Source organism: Sphaerodactylus townsendi, linkage group LG13 (genome assembly GCF_021028975.2).
Source record: "Sphaerodactylus townsendi isolate TG3544 linkage group LG13, MPM_Stown_v2.3, whole genome shotgun sequence".
NCBI classification, from domain to species: domain Eukaryota; kingdom Metazoa; phylum Chordata; class Lepidosauria; order Squamata; family Sphaerodactylidae; genus Sphaerodactylus; species Sphaerodactylus townsendi.
The window spans coordinates 4,138,440-4,153,734 of NC_059437.1; the positions used below are offsets into that span (position 1 = coordinate 4,138,440).

Below are 15,295 nucleotides of genomic sequence, written 5' to 3' on the forward strand. Positions count from 1 at the left end.
AGTAACGCAGAGAGTCTGAACTTTGTATAGGATGGATCAACTTCTCAGACGAAGTCATTTACAAGAATCCTGCTATCAACTGGTGATTTCATTCATGGGCTAGTGGTGGCAAACCTTTGGCACTCCAGATGTTATGGACTACAATTCCCATCAGCCCCTGCCAGCATGTGGGGGGGGGGGGTGGGGGGGGGGGGGGTTGGGGGGGGGGGGGGGTGGGGGGGGGGGGGGGTGGGGGGGGGGGGGGTGGGGTGGGTGGTGTGTGGGGGTGGTGGGGGGGGGGGGGGGGGGGGGGTGGGGGGGGGGGGGGGTTGGAGGGGGGGGGTGGGGGGGGGCGGGGGGGGGGGCTGGGGGGGGGGGGGGGTGGGGGGGGGGGGGGGTGGGGGGGGGGGGGGGTGGGGGGGGGGGGGGGTGGGGGGGGGGGGGGGTGGGGGGGGGGGGGGGTGGGGGGGGGGGGGGGTGGGGGGGGGGGGGGGTGGGGGGGGGGGGGGGTGGGGGGGGGGGGGGGTGGGGGGGGGGGGGGGTGGGGGGGGGGGGGGGTGGGGGGGGGGGGGGGTGGGGGGGGGGGGGGGTGGGGGGGGGGGGGGGTGGGGGGGGGGGGGGGTGGGGGGGGGGGGGGGTGGGGGGGGGGGGGGGTGGGGGGGGGGGGGGGTGGGGGGGGGGGGGGGTGGGGGGGGGGGGGGGTGGGGGGGGGGGGGGGTGGGGGGGGGGGGGGGTGGGGGGGGGGGGGGGTGGGGGGGGGGGGGGGTGGGGGGGGGGGGGGGTGGGGGGGGGGGGGGGTGGGGGGGGGGGGGGGTGGGGGGGGGGGGGGGTGGGGGGGGGGGGGGGTGGGGGGGGGGGGGGGTGGGGGGGGGGGGGGGTGGGGGGGGGGGGGGGTGGGGGGGGGGGGGGGTGGGGGGGGGGGGGGGTGGGGGGGGGGGGGGGTGGGGGGGGGGGGGGGTGGGGGGGGGGGGGGGTGGGGGGGGGGGGGGGTGGGGGGGGGGGGGGGTGGGGGGGGGGGGGGGTGGGGGGGGGGGGGGGTGGGGGGGGGGGGGGGTGGGGGGGGGGGGGGGTGGGGGGGGGGGGGGGTGGGGGGGGGGGGGGGTGGGGGGGGGGGGGGGTGGGGGGGGGGGGGGGTGGGGGGGGGGGGGGGTGGGGGGGGGGGGGGGTGGGGGGGGGGGGGGGTGGGGGGGGGGGGGGGTGGGGGGGGGGGGGGGTGGGGGGGGGGGGGGGTGGGGGGGGGGGGGGGTGGGGGGGGGGGGGGGTGGGGGGGGGGGGGGGTGGGGGGGGGGGGGGGTGGGGGGGGGGGGGGGTGGGGGGGGGGGGGGGTGGGGGGGGGGGGGGGTGGGGGGGGGGGGGGGTGGGGGGGGGGGGGGGTGGGGGGGGGGGGGGGTGGGGGGGGGGGGGGGTGGGGGGGGGGGGGGGTGGGGGGGGGGGGGGGTGGGGGGGGGGGGGGGTGGGGGGGGGGGGGGGTGGGGGGGGGGGGGGGTGGGGGGGGGGGGGGGTGGGGGGGGGGGGGGGTGGGGGGGGGGGGGGGTGGGGGGGGGGGGGGGTGGGGGGGGGGGGGGGTGGGGGGGGGGGGGGGTGGGGGGGGGGGGGGGTGGGGGGGGGGGGGGGTGGGGGGGGGGGGGGGTGGGGGGGGGGGGGGGTGGGGGGGGGGGGGGGTGGGGGGGGGGGGGGGTGGGGGGGGGGGGGGGTGGGGGGGGGGGGGGGTGGGGGGGGGGGGGGGTGGGGGGGGGGGGGGGTGGGGGGGGGGGGGGGTGGGGGGGGGGGGGGGTGGGGGGGGGGGGGGGTGGGGGGGGGGGGGGGTGGGGGGGGGGGGGGGTGGGGGGGGGGGGGGGTGGGGGGGGGGGGGGGTGGGGGGGGGGGGGGGTGGGGGGGGGGGGGGGTGGGGGGGGGGGGGGGTGGGGGGGGGGGGGGGTGGGGGGGGGGGGGGGTGGGGGGGGGGGGGGGTGGGGGGGGGGGGGGGTGGGGGGGGGGGGGGGTGGGGGGGGGGGGGGGTGGGGGGGGGGGGGGGTGGGGGGGGGGGGGGGTGGGGGGGGGGGGGGGTGGGGGGGGGGGGGGGTGGGGGGGGGGGGGGGTGGGGGGGGGGGGGGGTGGGGGGGGGGGGGGGTGGGGGGGGGGGGGGGTGGGGGGGGGGGGGGGTGGGGGGGGGGGGGGGTGGGGGGGGGGGGGGGTGGGGGGGGGGGGGGGTGGGGGGGGGGGGGGGTGGGGGGGGGGGGGGGTGGGGGGGGGGGGGGGTGGGGGGGGGGGGGGGTGGGGGGGGGGGGGGGTGGGGGGGGGGGGGGGTGGGGGGGGGGGGGGGTGGGGGGGGGGGGGGGTGGGGGGGGGGGGGGGTGGGGGGGGGGGGGGGTGGGGGGGGGGGGGGGTGGGGGGGGGGGGGGGTGGGGGGGGGGGGGGGTGGGGGGGGGGGGGGGTGGGGGGGGGGGGGGGTGGGGGGGGGGGGGGGTGGGGGGGGGGGGGGGTGGGGGGGGGGGGGGGTGGGGGGGGGGGGGGGTGGGGGGGGGGGGGGGTGGGGGGGGGGGGGGGTGGGGGGGGGGGGGGGTGGGGGGGGGGGGGGGTGGGGGGGGGGGGGGGTGGGGGGGGGGGGGGGTGGGGGGGGGGGGGGGTGGGGGGGGGGGGGGGTGGGGGGGGGGGGGGGTGGGGGGGGGGGGGGGTGGGGGGGGGGGGGGGTGGGGGGGGGGGGGGGTGGGGGGGGGGGGGGGTGGGGGGGGGGGGGGGTGGGGGGGGGGGGGGGTGGGGGGGGGGGGGGGTGGGGGGGGGGGGGGGTGGGGGGGGGGGGGGGTGGGGGGGGGGGGGGGTGGGGGGGGGGGGGGGTGGGGGGGGGGGGGGGTGGGGGGGGGGGGGGGTGGGGGGGGGGGGGGGTGGGGGGGGGGGGGGGTGGGGGGGGGGGGGGGTGGGGGGGGGGGGGGGTGGGGGGGGGGGGGGGTGGGGGGGGGGGGGGGTGGGGGGGGGGGGGGGTGGGGGGGGGGGGGGGTGGGGGGGGGGGGGGGTGGGGGGGGGGGGGGGTGGGGGGGGGGGGGGGTGGGGGGGGGGGGGGGTGGGGGGGGGGGGGGGTGGGGGGGGGGGGGGGTGGGGGGGGGGGGGGGTGGGGGGGGGGGGGGGTGGGGGGGGGGGGGGGTGGGGGGGGGGGGGGGTGGGGGGGGGGGGGGGTGGGGGGGGGGGGGGGTGGGGGGGGGGGGGGGTGGGGGGGGGGATGACGTTTCGCCTGCATCTGTGGCTGGCATCTTCAGAGGATCTGATGGTGAAACGTCAGGAAAGAATGCTGCTAGAACACGGCCATACAGCCCGGAAACCACACAGCACTGGGGGGTGGGGGGGGAGGGGGGTGGGGGGGGGGGGGGGGGGGGGGGGGGGGGGGTGGAGGGGGGAGGGGGTGGGGGGGGGGGGGGGTGGGGGGGGGGGGAGAATGCTGCTAGAACACGGCCATACAGCCCGGAAACCACACAGCACCCAAGTGATTCCGGCCGTGAAAGCCTTCGACAATACATGGACTGTATATATAGCAACACAATTGGTACATGCAATTAGTTTGAGTATAAAGTCAATAGATAATTCATACACCGTTCATAAAGATTATTCACAAAGATATATTGTGATTATATTATAAGTAATATTCAACTGTATATAACGGTAATAACAAAACATACAATGAGGGCACTTGGGCGACCTAAGAAGCGTAATGGGACTGTACTTAGTACCAAATTCACAAAAGCATTGTATAAGACAGTGATGGCGAACCTATGGCACGGGTGCCAGAGGTGGCACTCGGAGCCCTCTCTGCGGGCACACGCACACAGCGTTCGTCATGTGGGGGGGCAGAAATTCACACACACACACACACACACATCCAGGCTGGCCTGGGCCACTGAGCATGACGTACGCGCACTGTGGTGAGCAGGGAGGACTTGGCTGGCGGGCCTGGTGCCTGTGCTCTGGGTGGCTGCTGCCTGAGGGGGGGGGGGCACAGAGGAGGCAGAGATGCTAGAGAGGCACAGAGCAGTGCGCACGGGACTTGCTGGAGGCTAGAGCAGGCTGGCCCCTGCTTGAGCGGGTGGGGCGGAGGAAGAGGGAGCCAACCGGTTTTTTCTAAACTAAAGCCTCAGCATTCAGGTTAAATTGCCGGGTTGGCACTTTGCGATAAATAAGTGGAGTTTGGGTTGCAGTTTGGGCACTCGGTCTCAAAAAGGTTACGCCACCACTGGTATAAGATGTCATAAACATTGTCCATAAGGCAAGAAACCTGTAACATTCATATTGCCTTCCAATCAATTGAAAGAGTCAGTATCACCAATATTCAACGAAGTAAAAGACATTAGAACGAATTGCGCTAGTAGACAGCAGCCGCTCCAGCAAGTGGATGAAGACACCACGGCGACAGCAGCCGCATTCGCAGAACGCGTTGCGCGCTAATCCACGTTTTCAGCAGAAATTTCTTCAGTGCGTTCAGTGTGTTGCTATATATACAGTCCATGTTTCTTGGGCTTGGCTGGCCTCCGATTTTTTAGTATTGGTTTGACTGTATATATTTGCTGATCTAGTTATGGAGCCAATCCAGGCGGCATTTGGAGGAGCAAGAGCATCGCACATCCCTGCCTTCCTGTATGACTAGGACACTGCAGACAACTAATAATTTGCCCACCACACATTTGTATTAGAGGGGACAATATTCTGGTCCGAGCTCTACTTCCCTTTAAACACAAGTCTCCTTGAAACCCTCATTCTCTTTTTTTTAAGCTCTGTTTCACCGGGGGGGGGGGGGGGTAAACTGGGGTAACATGGGATACAGAAGAAGATTGTGGGGACATTAATGACAGACAGACAGACAGACAGACAGACAGACAGACAGACAGACAGACAGACAGACAGACAGACACGGCAACCTGGGTTTAGTCATTTAAGCCTCTAAAGATAGTTCAGGCTGTATATGTAGACAGACAGACAGACAGACAGACAGACAGACAGACAGACAGAGCCCCACAGTCTTCAACTGAAGCACATGTTATCCTAGCAAATGTGGATGAAGGGAGCACATGGGACGCATACACAACAGGGCAGGTAACCATGCTAGTGCCATAGATCTTCCGGCAGCTCTAACAGAAGTACTTCGAGCTTTGAGCTTCTCAAACTCACACATCCTACTGGACATCTGCATCCAAAATTTACTAAAACTCTCTCTGGGATCCCAGGAAAGTGATCTCCCAACAACAGGTTCAAAATCCATGTATCTTTATCACAGCCCACGAAAAAAAAAAAAAACTCTTTCTATTCCACATTTCTCCCAGCCAGAATAAAGGAGATTATGAAAATAAGAACCTGAAGGAATAAAGAACAGCCAGGGAATGAAGGAAGAATACAATGGTTAGTTGCCACCAGCTTTCTGTACAATCGTTTTATTGCGCAATAAAGGCCCAATCTGCTGTACACATTCCACAGCTCTCAAGTTGAGTTTATACAGAAGAAGAAGAAGAGTTTGGATTTATATCCCCCCTTTCTCTCCTGCAGGAGACTCAAAGGGGCTTACAATCTCCTTGCCCTTCCCCCCTCACAACAAACATCCTGTGAGGTGGGTGGGGCTCAGAGAGCTCAGAAGAGCTGTGACCAGCCCAAGGTCACCCGGCTGGCGTGTGTTGGAGTGCACAGGCTAATCTGAATTCCCCAGATAAGCCTCCACAGCTCAGGCGGCAGAGCAGGGAATCAAACCTGGTTCCTCCAGATTAGATACACAAGCTCTTAACCTCCTATGCCACTGCTGCTCCTACAGAAAGGAGGTTGAATTTTACCAGCACTGGAAACAGAATTGGAATCTGGCCCCTTGGTTCCTAGTCCCACTGCCTCTTGTGGCTAGTCAGGTTTCCCAAGCGGTTTGCAAGCAGGGGTACACAGGTGTTCCCCACTGCTGTTTGCTCACCCTAGCCTCTGGCTTCTACACATGCAGGAGTGTGCGCGTGTGCGCAAATGGGAGACAGAGTCCTTATCACCTGCAAGGCTAAGGAGCAAAGAGTCCCATGTTCATGAGACAACATCAGCATGCAATAGGCAGGTTCCTGTTTGCTCTAGAATTTACAGAAGGGGCTCTAGAATTTACAGAACGTTTGACCGCAATCATTTTAAGAAGCCGTGCGTCGGCCTGGAAGTCTAGCCCTCGATTCCAAACTACAAATACCTGGGGGGAAGCGATGCTTCCTGTCGATAAGCCATTCCTACGCTTCTAATGGCTATGTGGAATGTTGCTGTGCGAGAGTCAGAGCCTCTGCTAGATCCTGCTCCAGATCGGATTATTGACGAAAACATGCCAACCGGTGCCATTTTGGCGAAATTGCCTTATGCTTCAAGGAGTGGGGGTGGGCTATGTTTTTTGTTGGCATGCCACTGCAGAGGGGAGGATGACTTACCAGAAATATGTCTAAAGATATGCCCCCCCCCCAACAAAAATAACATTTCCCAACTCCACTACCCTTGCTAGCCAAATCGGTTCATGAAAATTTTAAAAAATGCAAACATTAAAAATTAATTAGAATGTTAGGGTGATCTTGTACCAACAGAGAAGAGCCTGGATCAGGGGTCTGCAATGCTGGCAGGGGCTGATGGGAATTGTAGTCCATGAACATCTGGAGAGCCGCCGGTTGCAGACCGCTGGCCGGGATGCTTCCTCGGAGAATCCTGAATAAAGGTAGGGATTCTCCACTGGACCAGGATCCAGGCAAGAGACAGAGATCTATCTGTCTACCTACCTGTCTGTCAATCCCATTCTCGTTCTCCCCTTTCCTGCAAGGAACACAAGGAGCATCCATGGTTCTCCCTCCCCCCACTTTATCCTTACAGCAACCCTGTGAGGTAGGGTAGGCTAAGAACAAAAGACTTGTTTAGAATCAACCAGTGAGCTTAATGGCTGAGGCCAGATTTGAAACTGGGTTTCCTGGGTCCTTGTCCAACATTCAAGCTGCTACGCTGAACTCTCTCAAGTAACCCTGTCTGTCACGAGCCAGCCCCTGGACACTGAGGACTCTGCTGAGAGCCTGAAGACACAGTGGAGCCAGAGCTGCCTCCTCGTGAGGAGGTGAAGGCAGCAGAGCCAGCTCCAAGCCCTTCCTTGCAAGCCAAGGCAGAGCCTGATGCCAGGCAGCTGGGAGAGCCGTCAGGAATCTCAGAGGAGCCTAAGGAACAAGCCAGCTGCACGAAGGAGACAAAGGCAGAGGCTACAGTTACAAGGTAAAAGGAGAAGTGCTCGCATTGCTGCAAGGTGTAGCAGAAGGCTCTGACAGATGGAGAGACTCTGCATCTGAGAAGGATTAAGCATTGCAGGATCCCAGCTTCATTAACCAGGACTTTCTATTAACCAGCCCTTGCCTTGGGCTTGGCTCTGCCTGGGTGCAACGAGTAAGCACCACGTGCCAGGTCTTCCTCTGACCTCCTGTGCTTTCACCACACCTTTGCTGGCTGCCTGCCCTGACTCTGGACCGTTTGACTACACCTCACCTGCCTTGACTCTAGTCTGCCTGGCTAGCTCCTGATGGCAGCACCCGGTCCTAGCTCTGACCACAGGCCTACCTGACCGACAGAGCTCTTCCTTAATTGTGATTTGGCATGAGGTTCAAACCGTGTAAAGTTGCTGCTTAGCCTTGGATGGTTTTCGTCTGACAAGGTTGGGGGGACGCCCAGATTGGGGAGTGTTTCCAGTATCTGTAGTTTCTAGTATCTGTATCTCCTGTTTCTTTTGCCTGTCTGTGTGAAACTGTTTCAAGGTGGTTTTCGGATGGGAACTACAGGTGTTTATCTAACTTTGGCAGGAACTGGTGGGGAGCCCGTAAAAGAGGCTGTTCGAACGTTGGGAGGTCAGCTCCCGCATTGCTTGTGATCAACTTAGAATGCCAGCTCAATAAAGAACTTGAAAAGTTACTTTTGGCCTGGACTTTACTGGTTCCTTACAAACCGAGCCTAAGAGTGTCATGTAGGGAGGGGCAAGAAACTGGCAGGGCTGCTGTCCAAATCACAGGGCCAGAGAGAGAGAGAGCTCCTGCTGAAAGGCGTGGCGTGGGCTCCCACGCAGAAGTGTCACAGCGGAGGAACACACTGGCTTCATGAGCAAAACCTCCCTGGCTTGCCTGGAGTAAGAACTGCCCCTGGAAGCCCTCCTTGAGTGCACACACTCTCTCCTCCTCCCTCTCGCAGCAGTGGCGTAGTGGCTAAGAGCAGGTGCACTCTGATCTGGAGGAACCGGGTTTGATTCCCAGCTCTGCCGCCTGAGCTGTGGAGGCTTATCTGGGGAATTCAGATTAGCCTGTGCTCTCTCCCTGCCAGCCAGCTGGGTGACCTTGGGCTAGTAACAGCTCCTCGGAGCTCTCTCACCCCCACCTACCTCAGAGGATGTTTGCTATGAGGAAGAATAGGAAGAGATTGTCAGCCCCTTTGAGTCTCCTGCAGGAGAGAAAGGGGGGATATAAATCCAAACTCTTCTTGTTCTTCTTCTTGTGAAACGGCTGCTAAAGTGACACACAATTTAACGGGGTGACAGATACCTGCCGAAGGAAGCTCTGACTCTCAAGAGCTTACGCCCAGAAAATCTTGTTGGTTTCTAAGATACCGCAGGATTCGAATTCAGCTCTTCAGCTGCAGACCAACTAAGCTACCCTATGTGGCTTCTCAGTTAAGGCAAACATCACGGGCCGTTCTCTGAAAGCACGTCAGGCTTGGATAAGACATGCAGGTCGTATGTCACAAATGGAAGAAAGACGGCAAACTACGGTGCAACACCCTGATTGTGCAGAAAGTCTGGAAGGGTTGCAGAAGGAATGTGAAGCCGCTAGAAATTGCACCCAGATGCCCAAATTCTTACAGCTAGATGAACGGCTGCAATCCCACGCGTGCTTAATACGGAAGCAACCCCAAGAGAATAAAGCCTTCAGGATAAACACACGAGGGATCGGAGAGTACAAACAGGTTCTGTTCATTTGTTCTGAGGGGGGGATATGATTGAAGTCTATAAAATTATGCATGGGGTAGAAAATGTTGACAGAGAGAATTTTTCTCTCCTCACAATACTAGAACTAGGGGGGCATTCATTGAAAATGCTGGGGGGAAGAATTAGGACTAATCAAAGGAAACACTTCTTCACGCAACGTGTGATTGGTGTTTGGAATATGCTGCCACAGGAGGTGGTGATGGCCACTAACCTGGATAGCTTTAAAAGGGGCTTGGACAGATTGATGGAGGAGAAGTCGATCTCTGGCTACCAATCTTGATCCTCTTTGATCTGAGATTGCCAAATGCCTTAACTTGGACCAGGGTGCTTTCGGGGCAACAGCGCAGCCAGAAGGCCATTGCTCACATCCTGGGTGTGAGCTCCCAAAAGGCACCTGGTGGGCCACTGTAAATTGTGAGGAAGCTGGACTAGATGGACTCTGGTCTGATCCAGCTGGCTTTTTCTTATGTTCTTATGTTCCCTCAGGCCTATTTGCCAGCAGTCAGTAAATTACAAAATTAATCCCATCCAGGGCTCTGGGACAGCCCTCCTTAATTCCTGTTGGTCGCACAACACCTTTGGCCTAAACTGAAGTTATTCTTTACAACAGATTTCCTGCCACTGATTCACGTTAATCACAGTCCTTGGAACGTAGAGGAATTCACTGTGCGACGGGCCCGATTCATATAGTACAGGTTAAAGGACACATCTCCTCTAGAGCAGCTTTTGGACCAGGGGTGTCCAACTCTGGCGCTTCAGATGTTCATGGACTACAATTTCCATCAGCCCCTGCTGGCATGGCAGATTTCTTTTCCATCGTTTTTCATTTCAGAAACAAGTTGTGAAAATAAATGATGCAGCTGATTTACAATAGACAATTCCAGACATATGCACCAAATAGAGAGATCTCTCTCAAAATAGTTCAGGGCTCCCACTCCCCCCGCAGGTCATTCACAGATGATGGCTACAAACAAAGAGGAAGATAAAAAGCGGAAGAAGGACTTACTGTGAACTCCCCGGTAGCGAAATCAAACCCCGATGGATCGTCGTGTGTTCGAAGTCAGAAGGAAGAGAGATTTCAGGGCGTTCTTTCTCTTTCTTCTTATTGGCTAGTGGCAAAGGATGAGAACACATTCTTATTTTCTGAGTACTCCATTCACAGATTTCACAGTCAAGCTTATTCAAAAGGAGAACATTTAGGGCAAAGAGTGGAAAAGAATTCACTTCACGGGGACTCTGGATGCTAACCAATACGTCCCTGCTGCTGTTAGAGTCTTTAATGCAAAAATAGTTCACATCTTTTGTACACAATCCCTTTACGGATTATGGCTTTTAATAACAATATTGAGAGTGCCCAGGTATCCTTCCTTCATTAGGAGCCCCAAAATGTGTTCATCTATATGCGCTGAATTGGTTCATTGTCTCTTGGAGACCAAGGGGTAGATTATGACCTTTAAATATTGGTTGAAAATCCATTTTAGAACAGATCCAGAAAGCTTATTAAACTATCTAATGAGATTCACATGGTTTTGCATGGTCCTCAGCAATTATCCATAAGCTTAAACAAATTGGGATTGCAAGAGGCACCCCTCTTTTATCAGAAGCACCCCAAATCTTTCATATTATTAAGCAGAGACTCTTGGATCCTTGAACTTCAAAAACTATGTCCTCTTCACCCTCCCCTGAAAATAAGACATAGTAGAGGTTTTGCTGAAGTGCTAAATATAAAGCATCCCCCGAAAGTAAGACGTAGCAAAGTTTTTGTTTGGAAGCAAGCCCAACGAACAGAACACAGAAAAATAAGACAGCCCCTGAAAATAATACATAGCGCATCTTTGAGAGCAAAAATTAATATAAGACACTGTCTTATTTTCAGGGAAACAGGGTAATTTAGGCTTACAAAACCATCATGGAACGATGCCTCACTATTTTTACAACCTGGATTTCCCTCTTCACCGTAAGGTCTTTATGTTAGTGCATCTAGATGCCTTCCCCTCAATTGTACTGTCTGGGAAGTACCAACAAATTCTTTTTCAGGAGAGATTCTGCCCATGGGGTCTGAATACACCTGATTCAATACACCAGTGATGGCGAACCTTTTCGAGACCAAGGGCCCAAATTGCAACCCAAAACCCACTTATTTATCGCAAAGTGCCAACACGGCAATTTAAGCTGAATAACCCGCTCGAGCAGGGGCCAGCCTGCTGTAGCCTCTAGCACATCCCACATGTGCCACTCTGTGCCTCTCTAGCATCTCTGCCACCTCTGCCCGCCTGCCCGCCCACCCCGCCCCCCCCGGGCAGGAGCCACCTGGAGAATAATAATAACATTATAAAACACCACAGAAAACAAAGAGGCCAGCCTCCTCTTGTGGGGCCGATACTTTACTTTTATCCCCTCCTCCTGGAAAGATGGAGCGCAGCCGGGCCTTCTTGTTCTTCTCCTCAGGGGCCATGGGCAGAGGTTTGGAGCTGTGGTTGAGTGTCGAAGAATCGCGGTTGTTGCTGTTCATTCTCAATGGAGGAGCTGGAGGTTTCTCTTCAATATCCAGGCTATCTGACATCTTCAACAACCCTCACGGTCTCCTGGGAAAAGCAAACGAGAGAGGAGTGACAGGGTGGAGTCTGGAAAAAAGAACCCTTGGTACAAACGCAAAGACATGTGGTTGGAGTCTTCTACCAAGTACTTCCAAACCCAAACAACCAAACCCTAAAGAGTATCAACCAGATTTGGCAGAATTGTATAGCCAAAACAACAAGGATTGTCTCATTGGATGAATTTAGCTGGCAAAGCTAGCCCAGACTCTTTAAATACTGGCATTACTGGCGATGTCTTCCCTGTTGCAGTTTAAAAGCAACTTGCCTTGTTAAGATAGCTGCTAATTTCCCCTGGCTGAATTGCTGCATTTCCAAAGCAGAGCTCTGAGAAAATGTCATGCAAACAGGAATGTCATCCAAAGGACCCATTATTCTTCATGTACTGAAAGATTTTCTCAGGCCCATTCTGCACATGCAGAATAATGTACTGTCAATCCACTTTCACAATAGTTTGCAAGCGGATTTTGCTATTCCGCACAGCCGCAAAGTGGATTGAAAGTGCGTTATTCTGCAGGTGCGGGAGGGGCTCAGATGTGAAAAATGATTATCAGTGTAATGCCAGCAGCATCCTTCTAGTCACAAGGGGGGGAGGGGGATCCATTCTTTTCAGAATAGTTTTATAAGGATTGGAATCTCTAAAACAACTGAAGTCCTTTTCAAGCACTTTACAGATAGGTACTAGAGATTTACAAGGATAAAGAAGGAGGAGGAGGAGGAGGAGGAGGAGGAGGAAGAGTTTGGATTTAGGGGCTTACAATCTCCCCTTGCCCCTTTACACAACAAACACCCTGTGAGGTGGGTGGGGCTGAGAGAGCTCAGGAAAGCTGTGACTGAGTCCAAGGTCACCCAGCTGGCATGTGTGGGGTGCTTGAGCTAATCTGAATTCCCCAGATAAGCCTCCACAGCTCAGGCGGCAGAGAATCAAACCCGGTTCTGGATACACGAACTCTTAACCTCCTACACCACTGCAGGATCGAGGGGCCAGTTCACCCCTGACCAATAGGCTGGAATATATAAAACCCTCCCTGCTGAGGCAGGAAAAATACTGGAGGACAAGATGGTCGCCCAAGCCTTCCACAGGAAGTGACAGAATCTGAGTTCCTGCCTCCCTGAGGATGGGTTGGGAAACCACCCAGCAAGATGTCCCCCGCCTCCAGGAGAACCTCCGCATTTCAAACGTTTGGAAAGATCCTTCACTAGAGACAACAAAAAATAATTGCATCCCTCAATCACAGCAGTCTGGGATGCCACATCTGAGCAAGAGAAACACGAGTCTGCTTTTCTGAGATGAATTATTTGCATTTTTGCAGCTGAAAACAGGAAGATGATGATGCATTTGCAAATGTTTAGAAGGTATTTTGCACCATTCCAGATCCGAGGCCTACAACTAACCCCCAGCGTCCTAATGGGACCTGCAGAAACAGCCAAGTAAGAGGAAGAGGAGGAGCCAGCAAGTACCTCTGCACTTGCCTGGGCCCAAAATGAATTGTCTCCAGCTGTGAGCAACCTACTTTCACTATCCTGCCGCTGTGGCACCCTTGGCCACAAGCCACGTGCTCTTTGGCTTGCCAGCTGCCTGCCCCATACGCCATCTTCCATGCTCTCTCGATGGAGCAGGAGTCTGCGGGGGGGACATGGGGGGCACCGGCCCAACTGCTGACAGTTTTTACTGCAGTGGAAGGCAAGATGGTCTGAAACAGAAGAGGGGGCAGAGGATGTGGTCCCATGAGAAAGCACAAACTGTGTATGAAGAAACGCCCCGAATTCTGTTCCTGGTATATCTGCTAGGCGGAAACTAATAGTAAAGATGCACTTGACCTGTGGTCCCCAGAATCAGGGTAGACAATGTGCAGTAGCAATCACAGTACTGACACGGGTTCAAATCCCTCACTCAGCCATAAGAGCTCTCTGGATGGCACGGGGCCAGCCTCTCTCTAGCCTCTCTCGCTGGGTTGTTGTGAGGTAACAGAGAAGAATAGAAGGAGGAACCACCAGCGTATCCTCTTTTATGAAAACATTACAGGCCTGTCTTTCTCTGGACAGGGAGCAGCAGTGGCGTAGGAGGTTAAGACCTCGTGTATCTAATCTGGAGGAACTGGGTTTGATTCTCCGCTCTGCCGCCTGAGCTGTGGAGGCTTATCTGGGGAATTCAGATTAGCCTGTACACTCCCACACGCCAGCTGGGTGACCTTGGGCTAGTCACAGCTTCTCGGAGCTCTCTCAGCCCCACCCCACTCACAGGGTGTTTGTTGTGAGGGGGGAAGGGCAAGGAGATTGTAAACCCCTTTGAGTCTCCTGCAGGAGAGAAAGGGGGGATATAAATCCAAACTCTTCTTCTTCTTCTGGACCCATTGAGGGTAAGGAGAGAGAAAGAGCAGGATAAAAACGGAAGTAGGTGGAGACAGATAGTCATATAAATTGCTCTCTTGACTACACGGCAGCTTCTTCCGACTCGGGCCTCCGACAATTTGGGATCACAGCCTTCAATTTTAGGAGGCAAACCTATTAACTAAACCTGTAATTCCCATCTGCCAGCCAGGACAGAATTGCTTGTGGGCCAAGAGAAATAAACATCAATAAATAATTGAAGGCTCCCCGGAGCCCTGAGTCCCTCCCGACAAAGGGTGCCTGCTGCATCTCTGCATAATTCATCGCGCTGGCCGTGCCTCTTAATCAGCTTTTAACTCTGCCAGGCTCTGCATCAGGTGTCAGTAAATCATCCGGAGCTGACGTGCCCATCCTTCCCCCCAAATCAACATCATCTATGATTTACCGTCAGTTCTCAACACACTGAACAAAGCCTGCATGATGGGCACAGAGGGAGATTTCTGCAATATGTGGAACGCGATGATGTAGTGCTCCCACTTATTGGGGGGGGGGGGGTTATCACCCCTTCCTGCCATTGAGCACCCTCCCACTTACACTTCATTTGGATTCATGCTAACCCCAAGCAGCCACTGAGTTTTACCCTGTTTCCCCTAATATAAGACATCCCCGGAAAATAAGACGTAGTAGAGGTTTTGCTGAAGTGTGAAATATAAGGCATCCCCTGAAAGTAAGACATAGCAAAGTTTTTGTTTGGAAGCATGTCCGATGAACAGAACACAGGAAAAATTAGACATCCCCTGAAAATAAGACATAGCGCATCTTTGGGAGCAAAAATTAATATGAGACATTGTCTTATATTCGGAGAAACACGGTAGAAGCGTGGTGCACCTCAGTTAGCGCTCTGCAGACAGTAATCACCAAGAATGGTAATTTACACAGAAACACAGGAAGTTATACGTATCCGAACCACATTAAAAATGAACCATTTGGGGCATACGATGTGTGCTTCCTCATTTTAACCCTCACAATGTATATTTTAGTTGGGAAATTCCGGGAGAGTTAAGGGTGAAGTCTGGGGATTGGGAAGAATCAAAAGAGTTGGAAGAGATCCCCAAGGGCCATCGAGTCCAACCCGTTGCCCTGCAGGAACAGACAGTCCCTTGACAGATCGCTGTCCAGCCTCATAAAGAAGTCCTTCCAAAGAAGGAGACCCCACCACCTTCCGAGGCAGTGTATTCAAATGCTGAATAGATTCTGGCTGCGAATTCACTTTCTCTCAGACTGTAATTCCCTGGTCCACCGTCTGCTCTCTGACACCCATTCCAACCCCTGGTTTTCCATAATTGAAGAAAAAATAGCCTCTATTGGACTGTCAGTGGATTCACTTTGCCCTTTGTCCTATTCAGAAGCTTATAGGAAATTAAAAGGTCAA

At 57.2% G+C, this 15,295-nt stretch overlaps 1 protein-coding gene across 1 annotated transcript in view; it reads right to left on the bottom strand.

Moving 5' to 3' along the window:
- PAK3 (p21 (RAC1) activated kinase 3) overlaps positions 1-15,295 on the bottom strand; it is a 97,709-nt gene that overhangs the window by 29,887 nt on the left and 52,527 nt on the right. The window contains 4 exon segments of the mRNA XM_048514710.1: positions 8,813-8,876; positions 9,945-9,976; positions 9,979-10,047; positions 11,327-11,523. Coding sequence (XP_048370667.1) covers positions 8,813-8,876; positions 9,945-9,976; positions 9,979-10,047; positions 11,327-11,501 — 340 coding nt within the window. The 5' untranslated portion in view covers positions 11,502-11,523.